Raw genomic sequence first — 18980 nt, 5'->3', positions numbered from 1 at the left:
AACTCACATCAAAACGTTTATGACATGGAATACAGAACTGAGGAAACGAAAGACTAAATACTAGAGAAATCAAGGTAAAACAGTACAGGTGTAGATCTAATTACTAACCAGACTAACTAGGAACACAGACAGACAGGCAAAGGGGGGCCATGGTGAAGACTTGGCTGTCGACTCCAGGAGGACAACTGATGGAGAAGAGGCTGATGGAAGTGGAGCACTAGGCGCAGACAAAGAGCCAGCAAGACCGGCAACACAATGTCCTTGGAGGCTGAGGCAGAGCCTTAGTGACGAGCATCCGGGGTTGTGCCAGAGGACTGAGGTGTAGCCGGCGTGACTGAGGACCAAGGCGAAGCCCGACAGAGCCAAATGGGTGGAGGGACGAAGCTTAGGTGAAGACCCATAAGTCCGTGGTGCAGGCAGAGTGACATCTGACCAAGGTGGAGACGAAGGGAAAAGGGAGCCTGGTGGAGCCGTAAGGACGATAGTCCCAGCTGGAGCCGAGGGAGGGCGTAGCCGACAGGTCGGCGGGCCGAAGTGGAGAAACGGGATCGACGGCTGGAGGCGGAGCCAGGGGATCCTTTTTGACTGGGCAGAACTGGAGACCAGAAAACCCGAGGCAAATCCACACAATAGAGTGGTGTCAGAGGAGGAGCAGAGGGGCAAAAGGGCTCTGGGTCCAGAGTGGGGCTGGTGATGTCATTCTCAGCAGGGCAGATGGTGAATACAGATCTGTTGTTTACAAGCACCTCCTCCATGCTGAAAAGTCATCTGTAAATAATATTCTTTTTTATATAATTAATATATTTTAAAATTCTTCCATGTATCTGACTACATACAGAGCACCTCTATGAGCCCAATCTTGAAAGAAACAGGACTTTTCTATACTTAGATCAAATTCCTCGTTGTATCTGTTAGCATATTTGCGGGATGGACATTTCTGGACAAAACTGCACACACAGCAGATTGTGATGTGAACATTTTCTTGCAGCAGCAACCTACCTTAACAAGCTGATCCACCATCCCACTTTATTTCTCAGTGAGACTGCTTCCTTTAGCTGTCATTGTGGATTATATCAATGATAAAGTATGTGAATCAAATAGCAACATTGGCATAACTTATCTCCCTCGCCGAGCTCAATTGCAGTAGATAATTACTGAATGATTTATAAATGAAGTGGAGAGGGACATAAAGATTGAAAGATGCAAAACACACTCATACAAACTAAAGCGGAGAGGACACTTTCCCCTTGTTCCTTAGCGACTGAAATTGGTTATAATTGTTTGCACATGACTCATCCACCTCCTACCCAACAAACTCCCTGAATAGAAGGTAACACCACCCACTCTATACATCACACCAGGCTGTACCACACAACTCTCTCTCTGACACACAAACTCTCACACTCGCTTTATAGATATGGACCAGTCTCTAATCTTTCCATTCGCACATTCAGATGATCTATCATTTATGTGCACAAAAGTGCACATTCAGCTAGAGTGGCTAATGTATTGATTTCAAAAGTTTGAGAGTTTCTGGGGCAGATGGATAAAATCACGAGGTGGAGAATATTTGATATGTATGTTTTGGATTAAATAAAAAAAACGAACCCCGGGTTTCACAGACGAGGCTTAAACCTAGTCCCAGGATAAAATGCATGCATATTATTTCTTAAAGGGGTCATCGGATGCAAAATTTACTTTTATATGGTGATTGCATATAAATGTGCCTTTGCAGTGTGTGGACACAACAACCATACAATGAAAAAAAAAAACCATTCACTCCTTTTTTTTTTAATTCTCAAAAAGCCTAAACACTCTCAATAATCAAGCCGTTTGGATTTTCTGAGTAATATGATGTCATATTGCTCAAGCTCCACCCACGACCGCTGACGGACTGTTCCGTATTAGCATATTTCCCCCATCAGCCATTTGTATACTGTCCGCCAAAGCAGCACTTTATGTGTCTTGTTTCAACATGCCCCATGGAAGAGTGGGGTGGGGTGAGCAGTTGCTCATTATCATTTAAAGAGACATGCACCGAAACGGGTCGCTGTGAACAGAACTGTTTTTGAGGAGGTAAAAAGGGTGTTGTTTTACACAACCACTGAGGAATTTTAACCAAAGTATGTTACAAACTTTACATGAAGACCCTAAAGAATCATTCCAACTTGTGGAAATGTGGAATATTTTGTGTTCAAAATTTGGGGTCAGTAAGGTAAAAAAAAAATTAATTAATACTTTTGTTCAGCAAGGAGGCATAACAATAATAATCCATGAAGATGAATTGACCATAAAGACTTTTTTATAATTTTACAAAAGATTTCTTTTTCAAATAAATGCTGTTCTTTTGAACTTTCTATTCATCAAGGAATCCTGAAAAAAATGCATTGCAGTATCCACAACAATATTGAGCAGCTCAACTGTTTTCAACATTGATGATATTAAGAAATGTGTCTTGAGCATAATGATTTCTGAAGGATCGTGTAACACTGAAGACTGGAGAAATGATACTGAAAATTCAGCTTTGCATCACAGGAACATTTATTTTAACAGTTATTTTACTGCATTTTTGGTCAAATAAGTATATACAGTAGTAAAGATATGAAGTATATATACACAGCACAACTTTATAACTTTGTCAACAAGGAATAATCTATATGTTGCAGACTATAATGTTCTCTGGTTTTAAATTTCACAGTCAACGAAAGAGGCTTAGCCAATTACAGTCATGCTGCTAATTATACAAACTCTCTGCACAACTCTCAGCTCAACTTTTGAGTTAAGGCAATTGACAAACCGACCCATTCGGCTTTTAACACCGGTGGCATGGCTCGCTGGGGTTTGCTCATCGAGAAAGCATTTATCACCTGCTTTTAGTAACGCATGGCTTGGCAATGAACTGTATGCGTTTCCACGGAAACTTACCTTTGCCATGCCAACCAACTCCAAAGCTCAAAACTGTGATCTCTTACAGAGATTGGCCACTTTATAGCTATCAGTGAGTTCATTAGACAAAACGCATACAGATAACAGAAGTGGCCAGTTTTAAACTAACAATAGCATAACGCAATGGCCAGCACAAACATTTTATGTGTTTTTTTTATAGAGATGCTCAATTATGACATCATTTTAAAGGCCAGCTGGAAGGCTGTGGCTTCCCTTGGAAATTTCCATGTCTGTGGTTAACATTACTTCATGAGGCTTTAACATGTTCTATAACAACATCTAGATAGTTCTGTCGTTACCAATACAATTCAAGGGAACTTGCGACCATAGTTGGCTAACAATGTTTTTGGGAAACTCACCCCAGAAAGTTTGAAGAAGTTTTAAAAACTTTGGTTTTCAAATGTTTTCCATTTGAAATAGTTAAAAGTAAAGCTTTAGCACATTGCTAGCATGAATTAGCATGTTGCTAACATGAATTAACATGCTTTTACACATTACTAGCATAAATTAGCACATTGCTAACATAAATTACATGTGTGTCCAATTTGTCATTTATTGAAAAAAATAAACTAAAAAATCTTATTGGCGGTATGTTGGAAACACATCCCTCATAAAGTTGGTTGAGTGAATGTCAAAAATCAATTAAAGGGCAGCGATTATGAACAATTAGAGAGTTTTGATGTGTTTGTCATATTTGGTCACTGTAAAACACCCACAATTCCATTTGTGTTATTTTATAGTTTTAAGGCTTTATATTATTTTAAAATATTGTAATCGTAGTGATAAAAATGAGTAAATGAATTCTAAAGAGTATTATAATAATTTATCCTTTAATATTAAACTTGACTGATGACACTCAAAAAACTCACTATTTATCCCAAAATGTAATGGACATATTCAACAGGAACGCCTCCTAATGAGCCTGCTGCCCAGGAATGTTGCCATGGAGATGAAGGAGGACTTCCTGAAGCCACCAGAAAGAATCTTCCACAAGATATACATCCAACGGCATGACAACGTCAGGTATAGAAGGAACGAGAGCGAGAGAGAGAGATTGTTTCAATCAAACTATTCATGTTGAAAACCCATTCCATGAATGAGAAAGGAGAGCACTACATTTATAGTTTTTTTTTTTTTTTTTTTTCAGACTAGACCGACAGTGTCAATTCAATTGTACTTAAATTGTGATTGCGAATACTGAATCAGTGAGTCAATAAGAGTCAACAACACTCCACTCACGCGCAGTCGTCTAAGTTCCTGAGTCTGGCTCCCAACCAAAGCTCGCACAGCATGTACGGCGCCTACAGCGCTAGTGCTATCAACTCAAGAGCTGCTCAATTAACCCACGCTGCCCACACACGCAGAGAGATGCAGAGTGAGAGATGGAGCAAGTGCTGGGGGGCAAATTCACACAATAGCACATACACACATATGCCATCCCTAAAGACCTGCTCCAACCAAGCGATTTGGGAGTGAAAGATGATGCATACAAGTAACTTTTCCATGACCCGCTAACTGTCTAAAAGATGAGGTTAATGCAGGCCCAGCTCCAGTTTAAGGATGAAAGGTGGGCTGTAACTACAAGCTCTGTAAAAGCTATACTCTCATTCATCTCTCACTGCCATATTTGCTTAGTTTCGAGGTTTTGAGTCTGTAACCTTAGTCAGAAATGTGATGTAACCAATGAATCTGGAGCCTTTTGTTTATTATAGTTTTGAATTTAGTTTTATTTCGAACTTGTCCTATTAATTTAGTTTTTGATTATAGTTCACTGTGAATGTTAGTTTAATTTTTTTTCAATTTTCAATGATTGACTTCTCCAATCATTTAGTCCACTTCCAGCCATTTTCTGAATTGTCCAGCCAAATTCCGAATTTCCATTTTTCTTATAATTAACATCTTTCATTTACTTTCGTTTAATTTAGATTTTATCGCAGAATTACATTTTAATGTTAATGAAGGTGTGTTATAAAGTTTCTAATAATATTTGCTATATATTCTGTAATAAGTAATCTAAAGTAAAACTAAAATGAATCTGTGGTAATTCATATTACTGTTTTATTATATTTTAGTTTAGTTGAGGTCGGCATGAAATGAAAATTAGTTTATTGCAGGGCTGCCAACTCTCACGCATTGAGCGTGAGACTCACGCAATTGACACTTTTCACACGCTCTCACGCCACACATCCATTTTCTCACGCACAGAAAAATTGCGGAGCAAAGAGTTTTACTTTTAAAATTAAACTAATTCTCAGCTCTTAGATTCCGTCAATTTTATTACGAAAATTAGACAAAAATACGTTTGGCGCTTGTAAATGTGACGTGACAGATCGCTGAGCGCCTCAGTTCAAGTGCACGTGAACCGATCATCTGTTACTTTTTTATTTAAAGATGCAGTACAACTTACCGAAAGTATACATAATATCGACCAAGTAGTGTTTTTCAACCACGGAAAGAGGTCAATATAACAGCAGGAGAACAATTATGTCACATAACGTTACATTTACCTCAGGAAAGCCATTTAATGACCATATCATGTTAACTGAATAGAAAAAATAGCTAGAGGAGATTTTGCTGAGCACTACATTACATATTTATTATATTTTTACTTATGTCATTAAATAATTGTTATTATAACAAAAACTGCATTATATTTAATTTAATTTATTTTTAACCTTTAATAATACCAGCAGATTGGGCCCTCTATGTTTACAGCATTAGGTGAGATTATTTTTTTAAATAAAATTTAAAATAAACATGTATCCAAATTAGTCAATATTGAATCAAAATCGGAATCAAATCACAAGAATGGAATTGAAATCTTGAAATTTTTGTCAAGCAATAAAAACTGTATCCTACCAGTCATTGTACAATGTAAACATTGTAACACGTTGTCACTAAACTTCATAAAATTCTATTTAACCCCCCCTCACTAAAAATCTCACTCCAAGCTAAACTCAAAAGTTGGCAGCCCTGTTATTGGACTATACTAACCAGCCAAACCTTGATACCTCAGGTTGGTTAAACTCACTCAATAAATGATTGGGTGAGCCAAGAACCCCCCGGACCCCTGGCCTGGGTTAATCTGACTACAGATTGTAATGTTTTAATGAAAAAAGGCCAACAGACTCAGTAGACGCTGGGTGATTCATATTGCTTTTAAAGTCCTGCGCATGTTTCTGATAAAACACAGTTTTCTGGCTTGTCCCTAAGCTATTACAAAGAACAGTGTAAGGTTTGTTGTGAATCACCGTAACCTGTTCCTCTCATTCTGTGCAGCATCCTGTTTGCAGACATTGTTGGATTTACCAGTCTAGCATCACAGTGCACGGCCCAAGAGCTGGTTAAACTACTGAATGAGCTCTTCGGAAAATTTGATGAGCTCGCTACAGTAAGTAATACTATTGGCATGTATGTGTTGAGAGAAAGGAAGAGATTAGCAAATCACAATAGAAAGCTTGAGTCAATGGGCGTATGCACTACCTTATATGATTGCTCACAGTCTGACGACAATATGCTAAACAGCATTATAATCATAATCCCCATTAGTGGCCACAGCTTCTCATAGAGTCCCTCTGTACAATTTTCCTCAATCCTCAGAGAGGAAGCATTTGAGTTAGAGCAAAAATAACAATGGACAAAAGACTTCTGACTGAGAAAAATCCAACCTGCATTTACATAAATTACAAGTGATTTGGTTGAAAAAACACCACTTCCTCTAAAGCAACTTGCCAGCTGTAAAATAGCATATACAAACAGGAATACTAGGGTATTGTGGGTGGTTGCTAAGGCATTGCTATATGGTTGCTAAAGTGTTCTTACGCTACATCCAAAATCGAATACTTCCCTACTATATATAGTATGTGAAAAACATTACGCCATCAGAGTAGTATGTCCAAATACATAGTATGCAAAAAACCAGTTGGTGGAAAGTACCTGGATGACCTATTTCTTTCACCGAGATTCTGAAGTGCGCATTTGATGGACACTTTACTCTGCCATGAGGCCACGCGAAGTCATACTATATAGCAGTGGCGATTGGTAACTTTTTTTTAACTGGGTATGCTGGGTGGCGCTTTGTCAAAAATGCACCTGGTGCAGAAAAGATACGTTGGATAAGTTTATAAGCGAGATGCTCGCGTTCACTCTATACAGGGTGTTAGCTGCTCAGTTGCTTACTCTCATAACACAGAGCAACACAGCTAAAGTATTCCTAATATGTTTGACCTTTTATTGAAAGTAGCCTACATTTACCTGTTGAAGCCTTCATAAGCTTTGGAAAATAAGTTAACAAACGAATAGACTATCGAGTAACAGCCTTGTATAGTTACAGTAGGTCTGATTACTGTACATTTACATTTATTCATTTAGCAGATGCTTTTATCCAAAGCGACTTACAAATGAGAACAATAAAAGCAGTTAAACTAACAGTAGGACAGCAATATGCAAGTGCTATGACCCTTCTCTGACCCTTCAGAATTTTTTTTTCCTTTTTTTTTTTTTAGAACAGAATAGACAGAGTAGTAGAGAAAGTGTTAGTATTAACAGTAGGTCTGTCTTCATTAAAAGTAAATTTCCTTATGGAGAAAATGAAATACTATGAAAATAGTTTCAGTTATGACTTTTTTTTTTTCACTTTGTATCAAATACAATGTGATTTTCGTTGATCGAGATCTGGCAGCAGCATTACATTTTTCCTCTTGGGCGAGCGATTCACGGACAGCTTTCTCTGCGTTTGAAATCCCTCATATGCCAGCAAACCAATGAGAACGTGGGACAATGATGACAATTCATAACAACAGAGTGTAGGCGCCAAAGCTGCTGTGGATCGCTTACCTGAAACCCTCTGTAACTGGTAGATTTGAAGAAAATTTCCGTTGTTTGCCAAATAAATAAATGACAGAGCCCCATATAGAACATACTTTTAAGTATGTTCAAATTAAGTAAGTTTCAGACTAAAGTAAGTTCAAATTCAAATCTAGTAACTACTCGGACCCGTGATTTCGGACACACCGTTAGTATTTTTAGCTCTTTGCTATGTTGTTGATAAACTGTTCTGGTTGTTGCTAGGTGCCTGCATGCTATACATGGTTGCTTACTTGACTATGACAACACAGCCCACTCCCAAGTATTTGGCAACACTTTAGATAATTGCAATTAACATGCAATTAAGTCTTCTCGGAAAAAAAATTTCCTCGAAAAAAATGCTGGATCGTCTCAACCCATGTTTGGGTCAAATATGGACAAACCCAACTGTTGGGTTTAAACATTTATTTAAAATTGTTTAACCAATTCTTGGGTTTGTCCATATTTGACCCAAACATGGGTTTTAAAAAAACAGCATTTTTTTAGAGTGTACATTTATTTTTCACTCAAGTATATTCTTTTAAAGTAATAAAAAAAAAGCGTTATTGTCTCTTGCCTGTTCTATCATCCACCAGATCACTTAGAAAAGTACAGGGTGTTTCAAATAGATGGACCCAATTGGGTCACCATCTTGTGAACAACTGAGGCTAGAGGCTGTTGGTGCGCTGGGAGAGGTATCTTGCGGCGGCCATTGAAACTCTATGCCCCGTTCTTTCAAGTGGTGAGAGTTTCATTCATGTGTGGTTTGTGGATGCAGAGATATAGTGATTTCAAGTCGGGTCCATCTTGTTGAAACACGCTGTATTTGCCCACCTTGTCCTGAACAAACCACATAATTTAAGATGTTATCTGGTATCATTCATGTTCAAAGAATAAACTGTGCAAGACAGGTTACTCATAGACGTTTGATAGAATGTTAGGGTTTTTTTCAGATCCCTAACAAAAGTAATCGAGATTCTTTTCCTAGCAAACACCAATAAATATTTCAGCAGCCCCTCTCAGTAAATGCTATATTACCATCCTGACAGCTGTGATTGTGTTTGCACTTTTCAAAGGTGCTGCCTGTGATCATACAGAAGTATCTTTGTTGTACTGTAAATTACAACTAAAACTTTTACTAGAGGCTTTTGCATTATTTGGATCTTCTTCGTGGATTGTAATTATTTTTCCTCCAATAAGTAAAAACTGTTTAATGTGCTGGCGTTGAAAGAGATTAGCTCCAAATTTTCATGGCTCAGTTTGATTTTCTGTATCCCCAAGTCAGCAAGTGTAAGTCTTTATTAAATACAGTCTGTTCCAGAGAAAAGTAAGACTTCTGTGACATGTAGCTCTCTGTCAAAAAAAATAAATAAAAAAAGGTAGAATCAGGTAGAATTCAGTTTGAAATTCAAGCAACAGTTGGAAATGATTGGCACAGATGGTGTTTGTGTGTGTTTGTGCTTTTGAGCCCTGTGGTGCCAGATGGTGCATCTCTCATAAAATAGAGCAATTGATCTGTAGAGAGTTCCTTTTTTTCTGTTTCTGTCTCACTCTATTTAGTCTAAAGTGTCTCATTGATTTGTTTAATTAATGTGAATGGTATAATCCTGATAATGCATTTGCAAAAGGTTAGGCCTATTTGTATCAGTATCTATAGTTTAAGAACAAATTTGGGTAACACTTTGTTTTAAGGTGACGTAGTTACACGTTACTACATGTACTTGCTATTGTAATAACAGTAAATTATGCATAATTACAAGTAACTACCACTAAACCAAATCCTAACCCTAACCGTAACTCTATAGTAATTACATGTAGTTAATTAATATGACTCATTACTTATTTGAGTTAGTACAATGTAACTACATCATGCCTAAAATAAAGTGTAACCCAACATTGTGAAGTGGAAATTCCAAATGTGATAAAGCTTCTAAATTCTCAACTCAATTGGAAAAATAAATAGAAACTACTCTACTGTTCAAAAGTCCTATGCTCACCATAAGGCTGCATTTATTTGATCAAAAATACAGTAAAACAGTAATATTGTGACATATTACAATTTAAAATACAAGCTTTTGCAATAGACTTTATCCATTTTAATACAGAAAAATATATTTGTTAAGACCCATTCATACCAAGGATGATAACTACGATAATTATAAAGTTTTAATAATCAGTCTAATACAAAAATAGGTAATTCCACATCACATCAACTATAAAGATAACACAGAGGAAATGGAATAACTTTCGAAACTATTTTTTAGGTGATGAACGATAAAAACATTGACAGCCAATCAGAAACCTGGCTACTTCAAAGAACTCAAGCATTTAAAAGCAGCGCAAAACTGCAGTACGCAATTACAATAAACAGAATGTTATCATGCATTGGTGTGGACTCTAAAATAGTTATAGTTGAAGTTAAATTTATAGTTATCAGTCTTGGTGTGAACAGGCCTTTAGACTTAACGCAAGTTCCACATAAAGTGACAAGCACACAAACAGCTTTATATAATAAAAACAAACATAGAAGTGGTATTTTAATAACCAAATAAACTCTCATCTGCTCATTTCTTAACTGACAAAGCAGGACACTTCCTAATGGTTTGTCTCAGAAGTACCATGATCATACTTTTCTTTACTCATAATACCGTATTTCAGAAACCAGATTCTGTATAACCTGGTATATATGTGATATTTATGAACCGCATCACTGACTTGGTTTCAACTGCACATCCCTTTTATTGGCTCTATGTGTCTCTGGAAAAACTCCCATCGTGCTTCCCATTGTGTGTCTGATTGGCAGGAAAACCATTGCAGGAGGATTAAGATCTTGGGAGACTGTTATTACTGTGTGTCTGGCCTGACCCAGCCCAAAACGGACCACGCTCACTGCTGTGTGGAGATGGGTCTGGACATGATCGACACCATCACGTGAGTCAGTGTTTGTGGCCAAATCTCATTTCGTTTTAACATCAGTCACTTGAGCCAACTAGCAAGAGCTACCATCATCTGACAGGCTGTATTTGAAAGCTGATTTTGTGTGGGAATGTGTGTGTGTGCGTGTGTGTGAGAGACCTGCTCCACTATATTCATTTCTCTGCTCTGAATTCTAAGGCGGCTTTCGCTGCTGCAGTCTCTTATCACCTCACACAGGTGATAGAATATGCGCGCACACACAGGCATGCACGGACAAAAACTCTCTCAGAAACACATATCTCTCGCTCTCACACACACACTTTCGATCTCACATTAGTGTAGATATCCTGCTTTGTGCTGGTAGCAAACAGAAAAGAAATTCCTCCTGCCAAAGCCCCCTCTCTCTCTTCAATCATCAGATCCGGCATTAGAGTGAGGGGTGAGGAGAGAATAAGAAGCTTTTAAAAAAGGGGGAAAAACCTGACTCTAGTTTTCTAGATGGAAATATAGCGTTCAGGGTTCCCATGCTTTTCATCAATTATTTTCTAGGATCTTTTCTAATGTTTGTAATGTTGTTTGTTATGGTGATTATTTTAGGGGTGTAACGGTAGGCTACACAGAAGTCACGGTTCAGTAGGTTTTGGGGTCAATATGATTTGGTACAACAGAAAAAAACAACATATCCACAATGCTAGGTTTCTTTTCATTTATTTTGAACAGGCAGTAGTGTAAATTACAGTTTGTTTATTACAGACTCCTTTAGTGTATAAAGCACTAAGCAGTAAACAGAATGCACTCTTGCATAGGTCATATTGTTTTGTAGGGCTGATAAAAAACAGAAGTTTAGATTAGTTAAAAGATTAGTTTTTGCACTCCTGTAGTCTTTTTTCTGCCTAGCTCCAGCGATTGGCACATCTGGATGATGTCGTCTGCCCACCACCCCCCTCATTATAACAGCGGAAACAGCTGAAAAATACTCTGTCATTTATAGTAGTGCAGCTAAGAGTACACTCAAAAAAATGAAACCTTGACTTTAATTTTTTCTTGTCAACAGGTTCCACATAATTTAATTATGAAAGTTGAAAACAAATAATTAAGTTTATCTAACTTAATGTGGTTGTTTTAGGGATAAATAATATTTTGGACTCAAGCCAACTATTATCAATCATTTTTGCTCAACAAGAGACGTTTGAGTTTAACTAACTAAAGTCAGTTAAGTTATATGTACTAACAAAATTTGTGAATCCAACTTATTTAATATTCCATTCATTTAAGTGACACATAATTAAATTGATAGACTATAGATAGCTATCAGCTAGCAGTAACACATATTAGCATCTTAAATGGTAAGATTTACATGTTCCTTTAACCAAAGCATTTGAAAGTATCTGAATCAGTCCACAGCCAAACAAAATGCTCCACTCTTCTCCACAATGGTAACCCACTGTAATTTAAATGGATCTAATAATTCCAATGTAATTGAACATTAAACACAATTACACACAATCAAGTCTTCCCCTTTTCTCATTTTCTCAAAAACACATAAAATAACACTTAATTTTAACATTTATTCTCTCTTAATTCAAACATATGCAAAGCATGCTGGGAACTAACAAGCACTGCCAAGTTTCAGTTAATGCAACACAAATCATTCAAGTAATGACAACACAAACGGATTAAGTAAACTTACATTTTTCATATATAAGCAGATTGAACACAATCAAATTAAGTTAGGGCAAAATGGCAGTTCGCGTCGCACTATACTGCCACCATCTGGATGTAAGAATTATTTACTTAACATAAATGGTTTGTGTTTAGACAACGCATTAGGATTTTGTACTGTTAAGTTGAGACATAATTACGTGGACCTTAATAGAAAAAAACATTTCAAGTCAACAAACACAATTATTATAAGTAAACTAAATATAAATATATTATGTAAAGTGCACAACCTTCCTAGTTCATTTTTTTGAGTGTTGGCTACTAGCAAGTTCTTCCATGCCATCTGAACGCTTTTGGGATGGTGCGTAGATCATCTCTTCTTCTTTTTTTTCTCTTGTGGAGGTTAGCAAACAGTGTTGCATTACTTGCACCCCCTTCTGGATTGGAGTGTGGATTGCTTTGACTGACTGTATTCGTTGTCTGACTTTAGCTGACGTCCGTACCGTGACAGTTCGGGACAAATACATGTATCGTTACACTCCTAGTGATTTCAGTACATGAGGATTTAAAATCAATTTAATGTCTATTTGATATAGGTCTTATCGTGAATGATTTATCCATGGATATGTTTTATTTTTATTATTATTATTTATTTACTATAACTGATGGATAGAACCAAGTCCCTTTTTTTGTCCTTTTGGATAATCCATTTCACTCAGATGTACAGTACGTCACTATAAGGAAGAAAAGTTATTTGGCTTCTTCTGTTTCATCTTTAAAAAAAACATTAGATTCAGGTTAATCTTTTGATTTGAGTCAAAATTCAGACATTACTATGGATTACAAGCAAGTTTTTTACTTAAGTAATATTCAGCCAATAAGATATTTTACAGCAGATTATAACTAAAAGTTTACTATTTCCATTACTTTCCTAGTTTCCAGGTCTGGTAATCCCAATTGTACAATTCCCTTATATATCTGCATTTTTGTTGTTTTATTACCCTATTAAATAACACCCACTTAATTAGTCATGGGTGTCAAATGTGCCTGCGGCCATTTCTTCAATTGCATCTGTAACCAAAAACATTTGCTCTTTTGTGATGTGTCATCCACACCAGTAAGTGTCAGTATAAAGACCACTAATGTATAAAAAATGTGAAACTTAAACAAAATGTACCTTTTTGTGAATATGTGTGTTATCAGGTCTGTTGCGGAAGCGACCGAGGTGAACCTGAACATGCGTGTGGGTTTGCACACGGGCCGCGTGCTGTGCGGGGTTCTGGGGCTCCGAAAGTGGCAGTATGACGTCTGGTCCAATGACGTCACACTGGCCAACATGATGGAGGCAGGAGGACTGCCTGGGTCAGTCACACACCACATTCACCATAATCAGATATTAAACGACCATACAACATGTAACGTGGAATATCATTCCTATATGAGTAGAAAGATAATGTGATTTATTTGCCCTTCCCTCAACAGGAAGGTTCATATCACCAAGGCAACGCTGGAATGTCTGAATGGAGATTACGAGGTGGAGCCGGGCCTCGGCCACGAGAGACACGCTTTCCTCAGCAAACACGCCATCGAGACTTTCTTCATCGTACCCTCACACAGACGCAAGGTACAAACACACAACATGAATAAACTCTTGTAAAGCATTTTACTTCTGTAAGGTGGTGTTTTTCTTGATAATACAAACTGTACTGTAAATAACGTAAGAGGGAAAGTCTTGGTTACTGATGTAAGCGTCGTTCCCTGATGGAACGGAGACCTTATGTCAAAGTCTGACAAATTGGGTCTCACTTAGGAGACCCAATCAGCTCTGAGTTATAGAAAAGCAAGGCAATGGAACCCGGAGTGCCGAATGACACGCTGAGTCCCCCGCGAGAAGGACTCGCGCCATAATCTGACAGCTCAACAGCACACGGCATGCTAGAGGAGTGGGAGGTCCGTGGGGACTGGCCCAGCGGAAGCGCTCCCACGGTAACCCTCAAGTCTCCCAAAGTGTTAACCAGATTCAATGCTCTGCCTTGAGCAGAGGCAGTGGGCTGGCTAACAGCAGATGGGACTCTGCAGAGAGTCGCGACTGCAATGCTGACATGGTCATGCTCTCGAAGTGAGAGCATGAACCATCAGCGAACGCCACAATCTCAGCATGCTCGCGGCCCAGACATGTGAGATAGCGATCGTGGCTGTCGGATGAGGACAGGAAATGAACGCATCCAGAAACACGCGGGCGGAAAGGCATCTTTCAAAAGACGTTCGCCCCCCGTGCTTGATCTTTTAAGGAAGCTTCTTTTGTGCCGAAGCACCAAGGGGGAATCGCTGCACTTATAACTGTGCACTGGCTCAAAGGCGGAACACCACTGAATGCGCTTTCTCTCCAGCAAGAGAGATCTCCTCTTGTTTTCAAGCTCTTTTAGATCAGGAAACTGTCTTTTTGAGGCAATTGGAAGAGAGTGAGCGCTGTACGCAACCACTCGGCTCCGAAGCAAAAATCTGAATCAGTGTGTATGCGTGCTGCCATCTTAAATAGGCTAGGCCTACCTTATATACAAGCCACATCTTATATATATATATATATATATATATATATATATATATATATATATTATATATATATATATATATATATAGTGGCTTGGCATATATATATATAGTGGCTTGGCATGCAAATTCCACTCGCCAGTTCCATTGGCCATTTTTTTCTACAGCTCAGAGGTGATTGGGGCTCCCAAGAGAGACCTCATTTGTCAGTCTTCAACATAATGTCAAACGTGACTGACAGATAGGGAACTTGATTTTATCCATCAGAATTTGACTTGGTTGTGAAAAGTGGATATATCTAAGGACATATCTAAGATTTTTTTTTTTGGTTACATTGACATTAAAGAATTAGGAAAAGTAATTTTAGTGGTACAGGAAATGATTGCATTTGATGAACAATTACTGAGAACAAAACTCCATTTAGCTTTTTTGATGCTGTTTTTAAAAGAGCTACGGACAATGAACAGTTTTCTTTCCTGTGTTGACTCATTTCCTATTGAAACAGGTAGCATTTAAATAGCAAATAGACAACACTCACACTCTTAAAATGAAAAGTTCCAAAAGATTTTCACACCGATGCCATTTTGGTTCACCAAAGAATCTTTTTTGCTTCTTAGTGTGAAGAACATTTTAAAAATAGAAAGATATAATTGGACAAACATTTGTTGTGAACATTGAACTTTCTATTCATTAAAGAATCCTAAAAAAATTATCATGGTTTCCACAAAAAGCAGCAACTTTTCAACATTGATAAAAATAAGAAATACCAAATCTTAAACACCAAATCAACATATTAGAATGATTTCTGAAGGATCATGTGACACTGAAGACTGGTAATGATGCTAAAAATTTTACTTTGACATCACAGCAATAAATTACACTTTAAAATAGAAAACAATTATTTTAAATTGTAATAATATTTAACAATATTACAGTTTTTACTGTATTTTTGATCAAATAAATGCAGCTGTTTAGCATTAGAGACTTTCAAAAGCATAAAAAAACCCTGACTTTATACACTAGGGGTGTAACGGTTCAAATGACTCACGGTTCGGTTTTTATTACAGTTTTAGGGTCAAGGTATCGGTGTGTGCTATGTTCATGGAAAATATACTACTGTCAAATAAAAATAAAGAAAGTAAGAACAAATAATCAAACTACAAGCAACAGCACAAATAAATTCAATAGAGCAAAAGGTTGCACTTTATTTTACTGTATGTGCACTTACGTGTACTTACAGTCTACTTACCTATAAGTACTGTTTTTACCCAGTTACCCAGAGCAGTGAGTGATTCACTTGTCTTTTGTTGTTTGATTAACAATAAAACACAGACAGCAGAAATATTAGGCTGCTGTCACTTTAAGACAATGCACAGATCCAAAATACTGACAGTGTACACATGCGTTGTCTTTCTCGACTCTTTACGTTCACTTAAGACATTACCTATATGTTTGCTAGGATACTCGACAAGGCGGGCATGTTTGTGTGAATTTGTGTGAAGAAGCCATAGGATAGGAAAATATTTGGCTGATATACAACTATTTGAAATTCTGGAATCTGAGGGTGCAAAAAAATCGAAACACTGACAAAATCGCGTTTAATGTTGTGATCTTCATGGAACATGATTTTTACTTAATATCCTAATGATTTTTGGCATAAAAGAAAAATTGATAATTTTGACCCATACAATGTATTGTTGGCTATTGCCACAAATATACCCGTGTGACTTGTGACTGGTTTTGTGGTCCAGGGTCACATATGCACAATCAAAAGCCTTACACACACATCCTAATCCATCTGGAGTTCAAAAGGATTCATATCACTTTTTTTAAGTCACTTCTTTTTTCAGACGACAGTTACTGCAGCCATTTTCACACATTCAGTTAATCTTTTCTCTTTCCTCATTCCACATTTCTTCCCACCCCCTCTCCCTCTCTCTCTCTGCAGATTTTTCCTGGGCTGATCCTATCAGACATAAAGCCAGCGAAAAGGATGAAGTTTAAGACAGTCTGTTACCTACTGGTGCAGCTCATGCACTGCAGAAAGATGTTCAAGGCTGAGATCCCTTTCTCCAACGTCATGACCTGTGAGGATGATGACAAGGTGCGTGATAACTGCATATATCCATCTTAATTTTATAAATTGTAGAACCAGGAGGGCTAGAAGCAGCTGCCCACTTTTTCTCATCAACCAAACTTAATAGACTGATATTAAACAGTTTTATAGTCATAACATCCAATAGTCTGAAGTTTTAACATCTGATATTATTTCAAAGAGTTAAAAGTAACTATTTAAAAAATATATTATAAGAGAGATGTCTGAATTGAATACCTACCCACTGATCCCTGCCCCGACACCAGCAAAATGAATGAAAATGATTCTTAGTCATACAAATGACTAGGTATGGAGATTGACTGAAGTAATATCTATTTATGCAGATATTTATGACATTGAGTGCATTTACATGTTCAACAAAATGCTGATAGCTGCAAAAGTAATCTCTATATTAAAACCAATGAAAGAAGGAATGAAAAGAAAACCTTTGAAATCAACTTTAAACGTTCTGAAATTCATTTTATTCTAGTTTTGATATCCAAACATAAACAGATTTGGGCATAAAACTTGTTCCGGTGCTGCTGATATATTGTGATTGCTTTGTGTGCAGTCCTCCAATACTTGCAAAGCCAAAATCCCCAAATAACCCTAAATCACCTTTTACACCCACACAAATCACATTCACTCTCACACTCTTTTAATCCTGTCCACTCTCTAATGCCACTCTTTCAGATGTGTGGATGATTGCACACAGATCCAATCACCACTGCAGATTTACTGTTCTTTGATTGAACAGATTGACTGTTTGTGTGTGTGTGTGTGTGTGTGTGTGTGTGTGTGTGTTTTGACTTGTATCAGTGCATAATTAAACATCTTATCACCATTGCATGTGTGAGAAAATATGCTAAGATGTGTTGAATACCCATCTGTCTCCATGTTATGTAGATTTGTGTCTAAATGAGTTTAAAAGTACATGTTGGTTTGTGGTTCTTTCTTTACCTAATAATTATAAAGTGATATTTCACCCAAGAATGAAACTTTTATCATCATTTACTCAACCTCATGTCAATCCAAACCTGTATATACACAAATAAAGACATTTGAAATATGTTTACGCTGTCAAAAAATGCACCATAAAAGTGGTCCATATATGACTCCTGCATTATATTTGAAATCTTCTGAAGTTATATGACAGCTTTGCATAGGCAACAGATCAAAAATTGTGACTATTTATTGCTGAACTGGAATCTGCTATACTGGAATTGAACTGAAATTTTCCATGGGTTTCCAGAGACGGGCGTTGCGAACAGCTTCTGAGAAGCTGCGCGATCGGACGTCATTTTCGGCGGGCCTGGTGCAAAACTCTCCCGGGACCAGAGTGAACCGTTACATTGGTCGTATGCTAGAAGCACGACAGACGGAGTCCGAGACGGCAGACCTCAACTATATAACCCTTACATACAGGAGCAGAGAGAGAGAGCAGAGAGTGAGTACACACAGCTGCATAATGGATAAACATGTAGGTGTGAGAAGTATAGCTGTTACATGGGAGGGTTTGAACCTCTTAAAATAGAATGATTTTTTAAATTATGTGTCTAAGTTAAAATAACATCATATTATATTGTAATTTTTTTGTTATAGCTGCTGGCTAAATAAGTAATCACAATACTTTTTATAATTTTATAGTTTTATAAATGTATTAATTACAACAGTTTTGCTGCAATTTTGTTTTTATTTTTTCTTTGTTTTGTATAATACTATTTAAATAGCTGAAAATAAAATTATTTAATGTAATACTAAAGGCAAGTTCTATTATGACAACTTACCTCACTATTGGTCACCATGTGTTCAAGGAAATTAATCAAAAGGATTTTTTTTTTTTTTTTTTTTTTTTTAATCCAAGACTTTAAGGAAAATTACAATACAAAAGTTTGGAGTTCGGTTATTTACAAAAAAATTAGTTTTTTTAAGTCTCTTATGCACACCAAAACTGCATGTGTTTGAT

General features: G+C 37.1%; 1 protein-coding gene across 2 annotated transcripts in view; it reads left to right on the top strand.

The window, feature by feature from the left end:
- Positions 1–18980, top strand: part of adcy1a (adenylate cyclase 1a) — a 42326-nt gene that overhangs the window by 6658 nt on the left and 16688 nt on the right. For both annotated transcript variants that reach the window (XR_014603477.1, XM_084092039.1), the window contains exons 3-9: positions 3851–3969; positions 6226–6337; positions 10595–10722; positions 13573–13731; positions 13852–13993; positions 16868–17023; positions 18267–18461. Coding sequence is in view for 1 of the 2 variants with exons in the window: in XM_084092039.1 (XP_083948165.1) it covers positions 3851–3969; positions 6226–6337; positions 10595–10722; positions 13573–13731; positions 13852–13993; positions 16868–17023; positions 18267–18461 (1011 nt within the window). In the remaining variant the exon portion in view is untranslated. The remainder of the gene's footprint in view (positions 1–3850; positions 3970–6225; positions 6338–10594; positions 10723–13572; positions 13732–13851; positions 13994–16867; positions 17024–18266; positions 18462–18980) is intronic.

The sequence above is a fragment of the Abramis brama genome (genome assembly GCF_963993115.1).
Source record: "Abramis brama genome assembly, chromosome: 18".
NCBI classification, from domain to species: Eukaryota; Metazoa; Chordata; class Actinopteri; order Cypriniformes; family Leuciscidae; genus Abramis; species Abramis brama.
The sequence above is the reverse complement of the archived record's forward strand: the minus strand, read 5'-3'. Positions and strand labels throughout refer to the sequence as shown.